Consider the following 18,328-nt stretch of genomic DNA (forward strand, 5'->3'; position numbering starts at 1 on the left):
GAGCCCGCGATGCGGTACTCCGTTGCCCCGTGACGTCACTGCAAACATTTACAATACACAACGAACAGAGAGCAAAGGCGAGATCCGTTCACATGCAGAAATAATCGAAAATGCGCCAGCTTCTTCGCTGATAGCTCTCTTTAGATCATAAACATATCATGTCAGACTCCGAGGATGAGACATCGACTGAACATCAATTAAAATTCGTCTTAATAGGCGACGGAGCTGCTGGCAAAGTAAGCGCCATTGATTCTGTTGAGTAGAATCTTTCTGACAGAAATTTTCTGTGTTTTTACGTGATTGTCCGTACAAAAATAAGAACCATATAACAAAGCTCTATGTGCCGTCTGTTTGATATTTATCGATTTACTATGATGTTTAAATCTGGTTTTAGACCTCTCTTTGTATACGATACACACAAGAGAACTTTGAGCAGACTTATAAACAGACCATTGGACTGGATTTCTTTCTGAAACGTATAGTTCTTCCTGGTAAGTCGTACATCAGCATTAAAACAAGAACTATTTGATAAGTTTTTTATCATACAATAATACCATAATCTGTTCATAATTTGATTTGTGTTTAAGGAAACGTTCATGTGACAATACAAGTGTGGGATATCGGCGGGCAAACCCTTGGAGGGCAGATGTTAGACAAATACATCTTTGGTGCTCACGTGAGTGATGCAGATATGTTAGCTTATATTGGTGTCAATATGTTTATTATTATCTATTTAATCACGAGCTTTTTACGAGTGAGTGAAAACTGTCAAGATTCGTCACACCTACGTTGTTACTTTCCTTTGTATTATTGAGTTATTATTATCTTGTATATTTCATTTATTTGTATATTTTTAAATAATAGTCTTGTTTTTTTTTTTTTTTTTTTTTTGGGGGGGGGGGGGGTAAGTTTTATTTCCAAAATAATATGCCCCAAACAACCCAGACACTGACCCACCTAATTGATATTTTAGATTATATCACTTTAATTCCAAGTGTCAAAATCCCTTTTATTTTAGGCAATTTTGTTGGTCTATGATGTTACCAATCAAAGTAGCTTTGATAACTTGGAAGATTGGTATGAAACTGCAAAAAAGGTAGCAGAGAAACAAGGAGGCAAAATGCCACACATGGCATTAGTAGCAAATAAAAGTAAGTACATATGAATTTAATTTTGGAACTCACTCCTAACAGTTACTAAAAAATTTCAACTTCCAATGGTCCAGGTTAAACAAATGATCAGAATTAGTGACCAAATGCAGTTCATGAAAACAAATTCTATGCGTCCAATAAGAATAAGCGCTTCAGAAGCGGCAGCATAAATAGTTAATTTTATTCAGAATAATATGTCTGATGATCGCTATACAAGTAACAGCTACTGTAGTGTGTTCTGCCATTAAATTTATACATTTATAAATTTACACATATAAGTCAAGCACTAACATTGTACTATATTGTTATAAATGTCCAGTATAAATTTGGGGATTACTTCATCCCCAGTACAACAGATTAATTTGTTTATTTCTTGGTGACATGAATCAAAGTGATGGATGTAAACCTTCACTCACAAAGAAGGTGATGCTGATGTTTTCTAACATATAGTATCTTTGGCACTGCTAAACTGTTCCTTTGTATTGCATTTTTTTACAATATTTTTTTCTCTTAGTGGATCTTGAGCACATGAGAGTTGTGAAGCCAGACAAGCATGGCAGATTTGCTCAAGAAAATAGTTTATCAAGGTGAGGATGTATACTGTACATTCTGCTCTAATTTTACAGGAAATCAGTCCTCATATCCTACAATGTTTACAATGTATTTGCATTTTGTTTTTTATGAATTATTTCTTGTTTTCAGTCATTTCATATCTGCCAAGACAGCAGAACAAGTAAGTAACAATTAACATAATCAGGCAATAATATTTGTGTACATTGATTTGCTTCACCATGGAAATTGATAACAGAGTGAATACCAATCAACCATCTCAGAGAGCTTTATATATGGCTGCAAATGACAATTGCCAAATGGCAGCTCTGCCATGAAAGATACCATGAGACTTTTATTTCTACTGAATACAAATCACTAACTGCTTAATATGAATAACTCATGTTATTAATTATTTTGTAATACATATAAGCAATGGGTAGGTCTCAGATCTGAACCTGTATTTAAATAGCTGTTTTAATAGGAATGCAGTAGTATTGCTTACAATTCATGTTTCATCTAATTTCTATCAGGTGTCACTGTGCTTTCACAAAGTTGCTGCAGAAGTTCTCGGAATCAGGCTCACAAAAAACGAGATGGAGCAACAATCAGTATCCTTTATTTTCATCAAATCTGATGCTGTCCCAGAGCCACTGCATCTCCTCGTGAAACATCTACCTTTTATATGCTGTAAACAACAGATAAAGCAATTCACGTACAACCACACATCTCCATTCTCCATCCAGTACCAGGGCTTATGGGAAGCCCTACCATCATACAGCTTGTACCTTATTTAAAGGTTGTTGGCCCAAAAAGGTATTTCCAGTGTTATGTGGCTCATTGTATATCCACTTTCTGTGCCTGGACTATTTTCTGTTTCATTGCACTTCACTGTATCAATCTGAACCACACCTGATGTTTTTATTTTGTTCGCACATAAGGTGAATATCTGATGAGTCATGTGACATTTCTATAGTTGGAATGTCTTTTTGGTCATCGATGGACCAGAGATCACACACAAACTCTTTGACACAGGTCTGAATCAAACTCAGAATCTAAAGATTAGTACTAACAGAGTTTTGACATTAAGCTTGCTTTTGAAATTTAGAATTACTTGGTATTGATATAATACATATAAATATATTATTTATTTAATGTGAAGTTTTGTTCCTTGACTTGTGGTTTAACAGAGAGTTGTAAAAGCTGAGGTTATCCAGTATAGCAACCATGAAATGCCTACAAGAGCCACACCTATGCAAACAAAGAGTTCCTTCTGCTCAATACAATAGCACTTGGCAATCATAGTGTACATAGTAGACATTAGTGATATATTTTAACACCAATTTATAAACGATCATTTAAGTTTCATATACAAGTATTATGCTCATGTATTTTAATGATAGAAAATATTTATAAGACATGTTGCCCTGTCTCTCCATGTGCAGGTTCCTCTTATTGCTATCAAACACACCTAAAGATGATCACCTGATTACATATAACAGTCTACAAGTGACTTACCTTCTCATACCCATTGTATAGCACCAATCACCTCTCTTTATGTTAGGTGTTCCCATAAATATTGTCCAAAGCAGTAATTTTAATTAAATTTGCCCATTACTGTAAACTGTTTTTATATTACCTCAGCAATTATGGTCATTATATAAAACAACTGAGACCAGGATTTTGGAATTGCCGAAGTCATGTAACAACAAATTTGTCTGTAAAAACTACCATGAAAGATCCATGCATTAGCAGGGCCGTAGCAGGGGGTGGGCCACTGGGGGCATGTGCCCCCCCCCCCCCCCCAATATTTTGAAAAATTATAAGGAAATGACCAATAGGGGCGTGCCTGTGACCCCCACTATTTTCTTAGTGTTTCTGTATTGTGCGCAATCAATATTTCGAGGCCTGCTACAGCCTTGATTAGGTAAATCAAGTGGTTTTCGTGGTAACATTAAACGGTGTGCAGGTACAGTTATCTGGTGGATTTATTTGATTATGGAAACACAGAATACAAACAACATGGTCAGAAAAAAATCTTATTATGTCAATTTCAAACTTCTAACCTGGCTTGCTGTAAAAAAAAAATCAAAATGCAAAAAAGACAGATAAAATGCCTTATGTCTTTATAAAGCAATTGTTTTCCGAGTGGCATTGTTTAGCAGGTCACTGAAAATTGAGGTGACTTTTATGATAATTTTCCAGATCAATGATAACTAAGCTCTAACATGCAAATAAAAATTGAAATATTAATTTTTTTTTTTCTTATATGGCCATTTTTTTTCCGTTTGATTACTAAAGGGAAAAATAGATTGATGAATGGAAGCGAAATGGGAAGGCTAGACAATAATTGTTGTGGCAGAGAGGATGGTCTGGAAAATAATGTGTTGAGGCGGAAATTTCTGTCGCCTCAAGAAAGTCACAATTTTGCTACACGTTTTCTCATATCTAAGAGAAATGGAGAAACCTATAAATATATAGGAAGTTTTTTTTTTTTTTCATTTCGCGGTAACAAAGAAAAAAGTTACGGTCCAGGCGCTATATTCTGGCGCGCATCGTATCGCGTGCGGTCATTTGTTTACATATTAAGCAAGGTCCTTGTTTTTTATGTCCTATGCTTTATCAACCTGATGGCGATAAAAATAAACGCCTAAATATTCCACTTTTTGTTTTAAATGAGCGCATGAACTATCTATAGATAGCTCACATTTTACTAGTCAGTTTACTTGTTTCAGAGCACGAAAGATATGCACGTGCGCGACTATGAGCACAGGAGAACAAAACACTAAAGGCGGCACCACGAAAAGATGTCATATGGACGTGCGAGACTGAGAAAAGGAGAGCAAAAGGCTTAATGCAGCAATTATTATGCCTAGTTCACAGCGTGCTGTGCATGATGACGAATTTACCATATTACTAAAGCAACCAGCTAATTCTCACGAGACACAATCGTTAAAAATACCCCGATATTTTTCAGTCTACATCTCAGTGAGCTGTGCGTGGCGTATCCGACTAAGACAGGGCTGAGATCCTGGTTAGTGCCTCCCCATTAACGCGCGGGTACCTCAGGTTCCTTTGCATTGTACAGTTCGCTAGATAGCGGTGTTTGGGTCGAAATCTAAAACCTAGCTGTAAAGCTTTAGCTGCCATACGGAGTTTCAGACTATGTCTGGAAGAGTATAATCTATCTTTTTCTCTCGTTTATCTGATCTGAGGTTCGATCCTCGGGCAATCGGCTCTACCTTTTTTTTTATGCAAACAAACGACCCCACCTGATACGATGCGAGCCAGTATCTTAGCGTCTACCGGGTGGGGAGAAGACGAATTGCCGAAAGTGGGCCGTAACCTTTTTTTTTGCTTTCTTTGTTACTGCAAAATGAAAAAAACTTCCAGTAATGTTAGGATTTACATTTCTGCTAATTACTGTCGGCATAGCACACACTGCCCAGTTACTGTCGAGGTTTGATTGGCAAAAAAAACTACATCCTAATGTATTTTCAAGATCGACAGGGAAAAGGAAATAAGAAATTTTTCTAGTCTTTCCAATTTTTCAGTTATCATATCCGCCCCAAAAGGTAAAAAGTAGAATTGCCGAAATCGGTCACGGATGGTATACATCTTTATTCTACAAGCACCAAATATTTACAAAATGAAGGGGGAGGTAGGTCAAAAGATACTTTGTGATTTCTTTTTTCTCTTTCCTCCTACCTTCTCACTTGCTTCAGTAAACTAAGATGCCCTGGTTCTGGGAAAACATCTAAGTGTGCCTGTGATAACAAAAAATAGCTACCTGCTCTCTTGACCCAGCGTTAATGGCCTTTGAAGGGAGACATACCACCCTGATCCCTAGATCTAGAGTGAGTGTGCTTCGAAGGAAGGCACACCTCCTCTGATCCAGTGCGAGTGTGTTGATGGAAGGCAAGCATTCCTATATAAGCCCTAAATCCAGTGCAAGTGTGCTTAGACCTCTTTTTGTAATCTTTCTCTTGAGTCAAGTCCTCTGCCATCTATTGTAGTGTCTGGGTCCTAGTCCCAAGAGCCAGTGCGAGTGTGTTTAGAGGGAAGACGGACCTCCCTGGTACTCTCACTGCTAGGAGAGTAGCACCTCTTTCTTTTAATCATTCGTTTTGACCGAATCCGCTGCCCATTGTTGTCACCAGCACTATCTTCCCTCTTCCTTGACCGTGGCTGTCGCATCTGCTCTCTTTTATTGTCACCAGCAGTCTTCTCTTCCTTACGGGGCCGACCACGTCTGCGTTTCAAAGAATCACTATCTCCAGACGGTTCAGTTGCATGTTTAGACACTTTATTCATTTCCCCATGTGCTTGTTTTTTAATGTCATCGGTTTTGTTTGTCCTAGGTTTGCTTCTGTCTTGTGGCATAGATTCCTCTTTTGCCCCAGGAGTTGACTCATTGTCAGATTCAGAGCTTAAATCTTCATCAAATGATGACAGGTCGCTTGTGTGAACGGAACTCACATCCGATATATCAGAGTCGTCATCTGAGTCTTGTTTGTCCTCGGGGATAACTCCACATGGTTGGCTCTCATCAGAAATGATGTTTGCCCTCTTTCCAACTTCTTCCTTTTCACCATCTAATTCCATCTGAGTAGCTTTCTTTTCGTGCTTTTCCTTCCTAGAAATGGCCAAGTCAGGCAGCGTTTCTTTAAAATCTTGTTTATTTGAATGTTTTGAGGTTTTATGTGGCTCAGTGTTTATACTTGAGACTGTTGCTGTTGCTTCCAAATCACTTTCCTGGCTGTCGGGTTCTGTGACTAAGGCACTTTTAGAAGAGAGATCTGTATTAAGAGAAGGTGGTCTGTGCAGTTCATTACCCTTTAGTGTTTCTACATGTGCTTTAGATTCTTCATCTTTTGCCCTTGGTTCAGCTTTCTCAATTACTTGTAGTGGAACAGGAGAATCTTTTGTGGACTTGAAATCCTTCTCAGGTGCAGATTCAGTACTTGCACTCCTTGAGATCACTTTTGACCCAAGCTGCTTTACTTTTGATCCAAAATCTCCTGAACTACTTATCACCTTTTCTTTTTGGTCTGAAGGACTTTGGGTACCAGGGGAGGCCGATGCACTAGGCTTATGAGCTAGACGCTTTCCTTTCAGTGACCTTACAAGACCTGGGCTTTGTTTTGTTAAGCTACTGCTTGACTTATTTTGCTCATGATGGCTTAATGTTTCACTCTTGGTTTCTGCTTTAGCTTGAACATATGTTGATGTGGTGCTAAGTTTAGATACAACTGAGGAAGAATTTGAAGAGCTTGGTTTGGGTGAGCTCTCCTCTGTGGTACTTGCTGGAGATTCCTGCATACCTGGTATTTGACTTATAATGTCTGTAATTGATGAAATTGTAGACATTGTCTTAGTATCAGTCTTCTCTGGTTCTTGTTTACTTTGATTCTGGTCACATCTTGCTTTCCAGCGAGCCTGCCTCTCTTTTTGTTTCTCAGTAAAGATGTAGTTCTGAACAACACCTTCAATTCTCATCTGGAATGATTTACGTTTCCTTTCGAGTGCTTGTGAGACAAGTCTATCCACTCCTGTCTTTAAGGCATCAGATCTGAAAAAAATCATGTAAGTGAGTGAAAATACTTTATAGCACAAAATGGAATTCTAGAATAACAACCTTTAATCAAGTCTATAATAACACAGCTATTTATCTGTGTCCAACTTTTAAAAAATAGTAAACAAGCTGCTATATGGTTTAGCTGTTCTCTTTTATAAATTTCCCAAATGATTTTTATAGAATTAATCAAATCAAATCGGGAAACCCTCCTTGTGGCTAGAAAAGCGACCTTACCCAACATTGACAGCATCAAGTGAGAACAAATCTAGAATGGTATTTCCCAATTTCCATGCTTTTCATGTACTGACATTAACAGTCGTTTTTGAATATTTGTGAGCATGTACACTATTCTGGTTGCCTCCACCACCCTCTTTGAGTACTGTAATATTTAAGTATGAGAGTGCTGATACAACTCAAGTCTGCATCATAGAACACAGCTAAAGATCACAACTGTTTTTAATGTTGACAGAGAAAACCCAGAGAACCTGGATTAAACACTCTAAGAAAAGGGGAGAATACAGTACATTGGAACCTGGAATATGATGTGCCTCGGGAGAAAGAAAATGTATTGTAAAATCGAGGTATCATTAGAAAGAGGTCCTTGATTTTACGATATAAAGGAAAATCCAATGAAAATATTGTTCAAGCGAGGTTGGATTAATTATTAACTTTTACAAAATAATAATATTGTAACTGTACACTGTGTAAGACTGTACAGTTACTCTCTGTAAACTGAATCTGCATTTAACAAGATCTGTCAAGTCAAGAAAATTGATTAACTGTACTGTACGTGTGTGGTGTCTAGATTTTTTCTATCTTTGTTGATAGACAAAATCAGTAATATTGTAGTATTGAGGTCAAAATTACGCTTGGGAGAACAGATTTGTATCGTAAAATCAAATCAGCGGATTTTTCAAAATTACGCTTCGGAGAACAGATTTGTATCATAAAATCGAATCAGAACTCGATCAAATTGACATAGAACTCGATCAAATTGACACAATTCAGTGAGGCATGAAACCACAAACAGTTGAAATTCCTTGTCCAGATTCCTTAGTATTGGAAATACAGACAATGTGTTAACATTTTCCAGTTATTCATTTGGGCTAGTAGCGGATTTTTCAAAATTACGCTTGGGAGAACAGATTTGTATCGTAAAATCAAATCAGGCGTGTACCCAGGATTGGCCCAGGGGGGAGGGGTTCGCAGTAATAGGTATAATATTATGGAAAAAGTATAGTATTTGAAGATTTCGCCAAGGGCGCACGTGCCTGCCAATATTGTTAGAAGGAGGTAATTTCTCATAAATTTCATTGTATTTCCACTGGGAGAAAGGAATATCATCGTTAAATCGAGGTCTTATTAAAATCCAGTATCGTTAAATCCAGATCCCACTGTATATCACACAAGCACTGCAACCAGTGTTGAGAGACATAGGCACTACAGAGTGGATTTCTACCAACAATGGATTGCCCATACTCTCCCTGGAAGGCTGGGAAACATTAAAAAGAAACTTGAACCTTGTGGGTAGAAAACGTGACGCAAAATACCACAACAGCACTTTAAAATGTCACTTACTCATTTACATGTTTCCTCAGACTGTTCCTAACTTGGTTCTTGGGGAGAGAATCAGACCAATCTTGCTTTGAAAGAAAAGTCGCTACATAGCTTTCAACACGTTGATTCAGTTGTCGAAAAGATTCCTGCAAGTCACAGATGGTAAAGAATTAATGAACAAAAATTAGACAATTGAACAAAACGGACGGAGTAACCGTAGTGACAGTGATTTTTCATTTCCTCTGTTGACAACAGTGATGTTGTGTCTTAAACAAAATTACAATTACTCACCATTTTATCCAACTCATCGAGACAATCTCTTCTAAGTTCATCAAAGTTCCCCTGCCTCTTGAAATGGTCTACGATTTGGTCGACTAAGCGTCGAGATTTGGTGTCCAGAGCCGACACTGTGGCCGTCACACTGGAAGGTGCAGACGCCATCTTGCATTTGATATCAATTTGTCAGGATCCCTGTGTTCTCCACAGGAGACCCAATAGTCTCCTGAAGGCATAGAGCCGTTCTCTTGGTTTAAGATAGAAGGTTTAAGATAGATAGGTTTAAGATAGAAGCTAGAAGATGAGATAAAAAACATGACAGGATTCTCATCCTCTTTAACAAGTTTCTTTTAACTAGACCATATCTCTTAGTTGGTATGATATTTACATGAGATGCATGACTATAAAAAGACTCGTTACTTGAGTATTATTTCAAAGAAATTAGAAACAAATACAGACATGCGCGGGAGAAACGATATAGCATTTCGTATTTATTATTGTTTATTTTTATTTCAAAACCAGTGGTCCTCCTGTGTTTCCGTCGAGCCCCTCGACCCTAGGTACTAGTTCTATGCTGCACGTGCCCTCTGTCTCTTTTACAAAAATGGCGTCGTTGGAAAAGGAGGATTTTTGGGGTGAGCTTATAATATGACGTCCTTCGATGTTTGACATCGCGATTAACCACCACTACTTGATATTTTAGGGTGTGTTCTAAGCAAAAGTGAAGACACAGTTACATGGAACCCAGAGTTTGACGGCGAAGACACTCTTTTAGGTCAAATCGAACACAAGCTTGTTTTGAGTCAGGTAGGGCTTCGGTATTATTGAGACCTTAAGATCATGTTATCCTGGCGAATAAAAACGTTGTTAAAAACTTTTATTTACAAAAGAAGGTTGTATGCTATATTAGATCCTTAAAAAGGTGTTATCAGGAGGCTACGAAAACTCGCATGATTTTGAAAACGTTGTACAGCCAAGTGGTCATCTAGAACTCGATCAAATTGACGCAATTCAGTGAGGCGTGAAACCGCAAACAGTTGAAATTCCTTTTCTAGATTCCTTAGTATTGGAAATACAGACAGTGTGTTAACATTTTCCCGTTATTCATTTGGGCTAGTAGCGGATTTTACACTATTTCCAACATTGTTTTTACCTCAGGCATGTCTAGGCAGCAAGGCAACAGGGAAAAGCATGGTAGAAGTGACATCAATGGACTTTAAAGGAGATGACAGTACCCATACCATTGTTTCCTTGCGAGAGGGAGCAACAGAAATGGTAAGTTATATAAATGGATGGGTTAAAAAAATGTTAAAATGCGTTTATGCCTTCCAAACAAAGAAACAACCAGTTAGCAGTGTGGTGTACTGTAGCTTTGAAAGTTTTTTTTTGGATCTGACTTTCTGCATTTAGTTTGTGGCTCTGCAATAAAGCTAAACTTGTTAACACTTAATCTGCAGTGTGCACTCAATCTTGCATTCTCTCCACCAGTCACCTTCAAGCTAGCAAGTGGTGAGTAGAACTGTCAAGTCCTACCTTATTCTTATCATTGGTGTGCCCTGTATTCTTCCGATATCACCCCCTTCTGTTTTTCTTCAGGTAACGGCCCAGTCCACCTTACTGGAAATCATGTTCAAAGTTAGTAAAATTTACTGTTTATACCCTGTTAACAGTGAACCTATAGTTAACTAATACCTTATTACATTAAATTTTGCATTGTCAAAATTTCGCGATTTTGAGATGGCTATATTTTGCTACACTTTATTTTTGCAATTTTCCTATTTACGTAAAAATCAGATCACTTTATTTTCGAGATTTTGTGATTTTGGGATGATAAAATCAAGCAGAACAAGTGGAATTAAAATGTGCTTAATCATCAAAACTGCTGAAGCAATTAGTAACAAAAAGTGTGCTTAATCATCAAAACTGCTGAAGCAATTAGTAACAAAAAGATGCGTGGGCTAAATTTAGTTTCACAAAAATCTATAAATACAATTCCAACTCAACCCCTTATGGTACTATTTTTGCCCATCCTAATTTTCGCGAATTACTTTATTTTCGCAAATCTTTTAAAATCGCAAAATTCATGAAATTAAAGTGACGCGAAAATTAAGTGTAATAAAGTAGATATATAAGTTTCACTTACTTGGAGTAAAATCCCAAAATGTACACCCCAAAAAGAAATCCAAAAATCCAAGAAAGGGTGAAATTGTGTCCACAAAAAAGATCCCATTCTGAATTACCTTATCCATTCTAGGCCTAACAGAAGATGATGAAAGTGAGAGTGAATCTGAGGAAGAGGAAGAAGGTAAGATCTCTGTTCATCTCGTGCATCTCTTGCTTGGAAATGAGTTACTCTAGGAAAAAGGAAGCATTGCAAATGATTACATTTTATGCACCTATCCAGTACACGTTTTAACTCCTATAAACAATGGCTGCACATCCTGCATTAGCATCAACAACAGCAACAACACACACATTACAAGAAGCATTGTGTGGATCCAACCCTGTAACGGATTTAAATAACCACATGTAGTGAGTCCGCCCTCTTGTTTTGATGTAAGCAGCATCAGCTCTTTGTTCACATTATTAAACCACAAGCTGTTACATCTACACTCAGGATTTTACACACGCTCAAAACGTTTGGCAATGTCAAGATATTTCCAGGCTGTAATGTAACCATGTTGTAATTCAGCACTTGAAGCACCCAAGGACTGCTGCGCCACATCCTATTGTCTATATTTATGATTTTATTTGAAAATAATGGCTCAATAGTTTGATTATAACTCACCACTTAACTGCATCACTTAACACTTCACATTGCATTGTAGAGGCAGCTAAAGATATCAAGAAGCCGGACGTGCAGGTGATATTCAAATATATTTCAGCAGAATATCAAGCCATGAGCCGAGAATGTCCAACAATGGGAATTTAAATTCTTGTATCAGGACATTTTAAAGTATGCAGCAATTATTTTGGTGTACACCCAAATATAAGCATGTCAGGATTCTAATGTGTGGTGTTTCCATTGAAATATCTTCATGTGAAACTATTAAAATCAAATTCTCCTTGTCAATATCAGATAAATAACCTTGCACTATGTAGTGTATTTATATTTGCTATTTCTAGCTCATTTCCACCTTATTATTTTTTTGTTACAAACTTATTTCAACTTTAAGTTTTAGTCATTGTATTCTTAGTCTAAGCTACAAAAAATTATTCAGAATAATTAAACCATTTTGTCCATAACAGAAACGACCACTAGCAGTCAACAGTGACAAGAGCCCACCCAAGAAAGTTGCAAAAGTAGAAAAAGACTCGGACTCAGATGAAGAAGAATCAGAGGAGGAGGGAATGGAGCTTGACAAAGTTAAACAGGTAAACATATAACATTAAGCTGATGTTACCCTTAATTGAATATGTGTTAAGTTGGTATTCTTTCTCCTGTATAGAATATTTATCAAAGTCTGTTTGAATTTAAGGGCAACTTATTTGATAAAGAGGCTGAAGAGGCCTCAAGTGACGAGGACGAGGAGGAGGATAGTGATGAAGATGATGACGAAGATGATGATGATGAAGATGACGAGGAGGAGGAAGATAGTGATGAAGATGAGAGCGAGGATGAAGTTGCAGAGGCTTTGACAGCAAAGAAGAAGGTGAGACTTGCTTTATTCAAAACCTGTAAAAACATTTTAAAAGAGACTCACATAACAAGAGATACAGAGAATAGACTGTTTTCACGATGTTGCACATGCATACAAAATGCCACACTGGCGGGTCACAGCTGATCCAAAATGCAGGAATTTGACTTAAAACTCTTTGAAAGAAGCACTCAAAGCATTTTCATAGCTTTGTCTGTAAACTCCACTTCGTACACCATTTCAGATCAGCTGTGGCCCTTCAGTCTGTGCATTTTGGATTCGGGGGCAACATAAAAACTCTATACTGCAATACTAGAGTAGTTCCAAATATCTTTTTCTGATTATTTTCATTTCTATTGTTACTTTGCATAAGTACGGAAACTTTCTAAATGTTTTTTTTCCGCTTATACAGTAGCAGACAAAAGGAAAAAGCTGACGCACACATTGTAGGCTCGTAATAACTGACATGTCAACCCAGGGGATTATCTTAACAAATCCCAAAATCCGCCAGCTTTATAGCAGCAATATCTTTATTGCTTTACCTAGCCTCTGGGTTTTATATGAATAGATTTATATATTTTTTATTTGTATATATTGCAATAACAAATTGTAGGTCTCAACCACTTTTATATGCAGGATTGTTATGCCAGCTGCTGGCGAAATTTAGCTTCTGGAAAATGGTTATAAGCTGGCTTAATATGACTGGTCTCTCCCAATAATATATATTTCATTTGATTTTATGCTTGTTGTTTTTAAAGTCTTTTTTTCTTTGTTTTTATCTTCTTTCCAGGGACAGGAGAAGAAACAAGTCACAAATGTAAGCACAATTAAGTAGCCATTGTATGGTTTCCCTCTTACATGACACACTCTTAAAATGTAAGCTATGATAACAATGCCACCCACCTATATTGATTTTTTCTTCACTTCTTTCATTGTTTGGGACATTAAGATTTCTGTGGGCTGTCAGTGGTGGACACATAAGATGTATCAACTTCTTGAAAGAAAAATGTTGTTTGTCTGCTGTTGCCAAGCTGTCCCCTGTTAGGCTTCTACTGAACCTAGTTTTTATATTTATTTCATTATTTTCATGTTTAAGGGTGTTGCTCCAAAAGCTGACAAAAAGCAAACAGGAAAGGTATTAATGAATTCAGTCCCTTATTATCTACAACTTGATCACATCCTAGATGGGTCACCTTTTTACCGTATCCTCTTTCGTTTGTGTTTATTTTCATCTTTTTGGCAGGGCGCAACACCAGGCAACAAACAAATGCCTGCAGGGAAGGTTCAGTATTGTTGTATATTGTTATTGTATTACTGTACTTCACTCAAACAATTGGCTAGCTGCCATATTTTTTTGATGCTCTTGTTTTTGTTTTTGTTTTGTTTTTTACATTTTTCTTACTTTGTAGGCTGTAACACCAAAAGATAAAAAACAACCCGGGAAAAAAGAGACCCCTGCCGGAAAGGTAAGTGTTGTCTTAGTCTATACTGTACAAATATTTCAACAGATGTTGAATTCATGTTTTGTAATGCATTCAATGATCGATGATAAAATGGTGTAAATGTATGTTGAGATTTGTTGTTGAAGAACCTTATTTACTTCAGAAAGCAGATGGCAAAAAGGCTACTCCTGGTTCTGGGCCAAGGGTACAGTATGACTATTATAAATGTTGCAAGAAATTAATATTTTAGAAATGCAGTCAATACTGTATCCGCCTGTTTCAAATAAGGTTGCACTCGGATAATCAATGCGCCGATACCAGCATTGTTACTGTATAAATGAACGGATCCTGGTAATATGTCAAAACCACGCTTACAGGAACATAAGAAATACAGATTTCCTGACCTAAATAAGTTTTTATTTATGCTTATTTATTTGGTACTGATAAAGCACTTTGCAATCTTGTTTGAAAGGTGTATACATTTATTCATGTTTTTGGAGGATTATATTTAATAATCCGTATTTGATGTGCTGCTACTGTTTTATTTTATTTATTGTTAATTGATTTATAGTTATTTAACATATGAACAGCATGCAAGTTATAGATAGAGATAGAGATAGAGAATGGGTTAAAAATACCTCATTCTCGATATTGTGTTTCGGGGACAGGACTAGGACAGAAATTAGTGAGTAAATGTATTGCAGGGTCCCCTTAGCTCATAAAGTTCATAAAATACTGGTCTGTTCATATGTTAACTAACTTTAAATCGGTTACCGATAAATAAAATAAGAGTCGCCCATCAGATACGGATTATTAAAAATTATAATCCAAAAACATGATTGAAATCAGACGAGATTTGAGACTACTAGACGTTAATTTTATAACGAGTAAAATGAAAAAAAAAAATGCTATAAATAATTACTAATGAGCCTCCTTAAAAGTTGTACAGTACCTGCTTAGTGTAATTGCACAGAAGGCAGCACTGGAAATTATGTTTGATTATTAGGTACAAATTTGTGTTTTTATCACCAGATTAGAAAGAAGAATGTACCTCTTATAAATTATCTTATATAAGATTTTACCATATCCTAGGACATAGAGGAGGTCAAGCAAGCACTCCTTAAGGTGAGCAATCTAATTTTTATATCATTACAAATAGAAGATGTCAAATGGCTGAACTGCTGCTAGCATAGTTTCTGTGTTTTAGTATTTTATCGCTAACTGTTCACTTCAACATCAGTATCGTAATGGGTTGGCCCCGCCGGGACCCTGTGTCCTTTTGACTTCCCATCTCTGCACTTATTCTGGTCTGTTTTTATTATGTTTATTGTTGTATTTCTTTAAATTAGTGTGGAAGAAGCCTCTAAATGAATGAATGAATGAATTTATAGCAGTGGTACTCCTCTCCTTTAACACATTGACCCCTCAACCGGCCTGTACCGGCTTTGGGAAGTACCCACAACCCAAAAAATTCATAAATTCAAAATAAACACAACAAGATGAAGATACTCAGGCATCAGTCTAAGGGATAAATGGTCTTGCAGATATGCATCCAACCAAGGTGTTGGCATCTACTCTTAAGCCAAATAATAGCACAGGTTCTTTGACAAATCTCAAATCGAACAAGGAGAGAAAAGCAGAATCACCCCTCTCAATAAAACGCTCAAAATACCACACAAGGGAGAGAGATCAGCAAACACAGCTCAAGACACAAATAGATACCTTTATTCTGATCCTCCGGGTACATTTCCTTGGCCTCAAAACACAATGTCCATTCCTTGAAGGATTGTACAACCACGAAAATATCTTTACGTATTGCAAAGCATTCTGGGAGATCCAGGGGAAAATTCACGAGGGGAGGGCCAGTCAACACTCCTCCCCCCAAAGTCAGATGTTTTTTTATAAGTCTTTTCACCCCGAAGCCAAACGAATCAATTCCAGGTCATACAGACCCAGAATAGCAGTGTAAACGATTTTGGAATCAATTTGGTTTCAGAAAAGACAGCATTTAGGAGAGCTGTGGTGATTCATTAGAAAATTATTTTCGCATCCGGGCAAAGCCAAACAAGAAAAAATCATCATGAATCCACCTTTGCTTGCAAATATCCATAAGCAAAGCACTCAATTATGCCCCAAAAGACTTCATGATGTCCTGAGACACTCTCCTAATATGCTCATAGCTGTATTTTTGATGAAAAATACAAGCAACCATCAACTTGTGCTGGCTTCAGCACAACGACGAGGGATTAAAAGTGGGGACCGCAAAGCACTGTTGGAAAGCTTGGATACCGCTGACTAGGTGCAGCTGTGTTTTGTAAATTCAGCTCCAAAAAAGCCAGGAGTCAATGGGTTAACAAGTTCTTTGTTGACGCAGACAACTGATGTTATGCTTTAATTTAATTTCAGTCTCCTGCTCTCCCAAAGAAACTTGACAAGTTCAAGAATTTAATGAAGTCCTCATACAAAATCACCAATGATAAGGTAGACATTTCATTTTGTTATAGAAATACTGAAACAGATTATTTAAGTATGTTTTCAGACTATGTGTCTGTCAGTCAGTCGGTTATGAAATTACTCTAACAAGATATTTTATTTTCAGACAATTTCTGAGGTGTGGGACTTTGTACAGAAGAACAAGAAATAAGACTGCAAACTTTATCATGTAGTTTAGTTCACTTGTAACTAATAAACAACATCCAACGACCCCAAAGAATTGATGTGTTTTGAATTGAAATTTCGGTATCCTAATTAAGCCCCTGGCAAACGGGTTCATTAAACAAGCATTCGATTATGTTGGGTCCTTTTGCCAACCCAATAAATCCGTTCGATGGTGTTGAACGCACAATTAATGGATTTCTTTGTCTTTGACTATGATTCAACAGTCAGCATTCAACATTTCATATTTCAATAATCTCGAAATTATCCCTCGGAACTCGGTTCCGATAGGAGAGATGAGGTCATTCATTAGAAATTTATCCCCAGAGGTCCTAACAAACTAAATAATTCTATTAAATCAAATTCGTTTATTGAGTGTAAATAAAAAAGGGAGATGACAAATGAATTATTTGAATTAGTCCTGTCTTCCGAGACCCTAGGGTTGTTTGCATACCCGTAACCAGGCACTAAAACGGGAAAAAGAGAGCAAGAAAAAGAGAACGATTTAACGAGGTAGGCTTTGTGGGAAAGCCAGAATTACTATGGGGCGTTTTCCAAATAGGGGTCTTTTTTAAGCGTGAAAGCGAGGCTTTTACTACCTTATTACACTTTTCGCGACGTCAAAATTTCGACACTTTATTTTCGCGAGTTTTCCTATTTTCGTAAAAACCACATCACTTTATTTTCGCGATTTTGGGATAATAAAATCAAGCAAAACAAGTGGAATTAAAATGTGCTGTTATTATTAAAACTGAAACAACTTGTAACAAAAAGATGCGTGGGCTAAATTTAGTTTCATAAAAATCTATAAATACATAGTCTGCGTAGCGGCTCAAGGGAATAGAAGGGGCCAATATTCCTCCAAGGCGTCTTGTGCACTCACTTAATTTTCGCGTCACTTTATTTTCGCTAATCTTTTAAAATCGCGAAATTCACAAAATTAAAGTGACTCAAAAATTTGGTTAAATAGGGTATTGCCTTTTGCGAGCTCTCCACATTCCCCTCACGCGCTTCATTTTAAAGGGGACTGGATACCACGAGTACGACCCGCGCAATCGGGCTTATATTTCTAGAAAACTCGTTTGAGACTTTTGGAAAAAAAAAGTGGGATAATCCAGTGCTGTGAACTATTGTTAAAGTGAAATAATGGAATAAATAATAAAGAAGTGTTTTCAGCATGTTAGACAAAGGATCAAGTTGAATAATGGGAAAAATCCGTCTTTTTTTGTCTCCATTATTTAAAGGACATGAAAGCAGCATTTAATTCTCAATAAAGATTCACTAATGATAATTTCTTGAAATAGTTCTGATAATATTTTGTTTCTCTTCAGTTCATTTTTCAACTAAATACTATATATTGGAAAGCGAAAATAGAAAAGTGCTGAAAAGTTTTTCGTATTGAGTTTTACAAAAAAATAAACCTTATTTTGGTGAGGTTTCTTTTAAACAATAGGTTTTCTGCCTTTACTTAGCAGAACTGTT

At 36.9% G+C, this 18,328-nt stretch overlaps 3 protein-coding genes across 5 annotated transcripts; 2 read left to right on the top strand and 1 right to left on the bottom strand.

The window, feature by feature from the left end:
* Positions 1 to 29: 29 nt before the first annotated feature.
* LOC5515033 (ras-related protein Rab-28) lies at positions 30 to 3,324 on the top strand. The gene is made up of 8 exons (XM_001635177.3): positions 30 to 236; positions 395 to 491; positions 588 to 676; positions 1,019 to 1,151; positions 1,666 to 1,738; positions 1,854 to 1,884; positions 2,234 to 2,311; positions 2,891 to 3,324. The coding sequence occupies exons 1-8, from the start codon at positions 159 to 161 to the stop codon at positions 2,987 to 2,989; spliced, it is 678 nt and encodes a 225-aa protein (XP_001635227.2). The 5' UTR covers positions 30 to 158; the 3' UTR covers positions 2,990 to 3,324.
* An 877-nt stretch (positions 3,325 to 4,201) lies between these two features.
* On the bottom strand, positions 4,202 to 9,318 carry LOC5515032 (suppressor protein SRP40). The gene is made up of 4 exons (XM_001635126.3): positions 9,127 to 9,318; positions 8,857 to 8,981; positions 5,700 to 7,272; positions 4,202 to 5,581 (listed from the first exon to the last, which is right to left on the bottom strand). Exons 1-3 carry the CDS (start codon positions 9,274 to 9,276, stop codon positions 5,727 to 5,729), a joined length of 1,821 nt encoding a protein of 606 aa, XP_001635176.2. The 5' UTR covers positions 9,277 to 9,318; the 3' UTR covers positions 4,202 to 5,581; positions 5,700 to 5,726.
* A 316-nt stretch (positions 9,319 to 9,634) lies between these two features.
* Positions 9,635 to 16,901, top strand: LOC5515031 (nucleoplasmin-like protein ANO39). 3 transcript variants are annotated; one of them, XM_001635176.3, is made up of 17 exons: positions 9,635 to 9,746; positions 9,815 to 9,918; positions 10,270 to 10,386; positions 10,569 to 10,620; positions 10,708 to 10,746; positions 11,366 to 11,416; positions 11,940 to 11,974; positions 12,361 to 12,486; positions 12,591 to 12,764; positions 13,540 to 13,566; positions 13,846 to 13,884; positions 13,993 to 14,031; positions 14,159 to 14,215; positions 14,355 to 14,396; positions 15,284 to 15,316; positions 16,598 to 16,672; positions 16,791 to 16,901. In XM_001635176.3, the coding sequence occupies exons 1-17, from the start codon at positions 9,683 to 9,685 to the stop codon at positions 16,833 to 16,835; spliced, it is 1,119 nt and encodes a 372-aa protein (XP_001635226.3). In that variant the 5' UTR covers positions 9,635 to 9,682; the 3' UTR covers positions 16,836 to 16,901. The 3 variants fall into 3 exon arrangements, with proteins under 3 accessions (XP_001635226.3, XP_032240558.2, XP_048585110.1); XM_032384667.2 differs by lacking the exon at positions 13,993 to 14,031; XM_048729153.1 differs by lacking the exon at positions 13,846 to 13,884.
* Positions 16,902 to 18,328: the final 1,427 nt, after the last annotated feature.

Source organism: Nematostella vectensis, chromosome 6, assembly GCF_932526225.1.
Source record: "Nematostella vectensis chromosome 6, jaNemVect1.1, whole genome shotgun sequence".
Lineage (NCBI taxonomy): Eukaryota > Metazoa > Cnidaria > Anthozoa > Actiniaria > Edwardsiidae > Nematostella > Nematostella vectensis.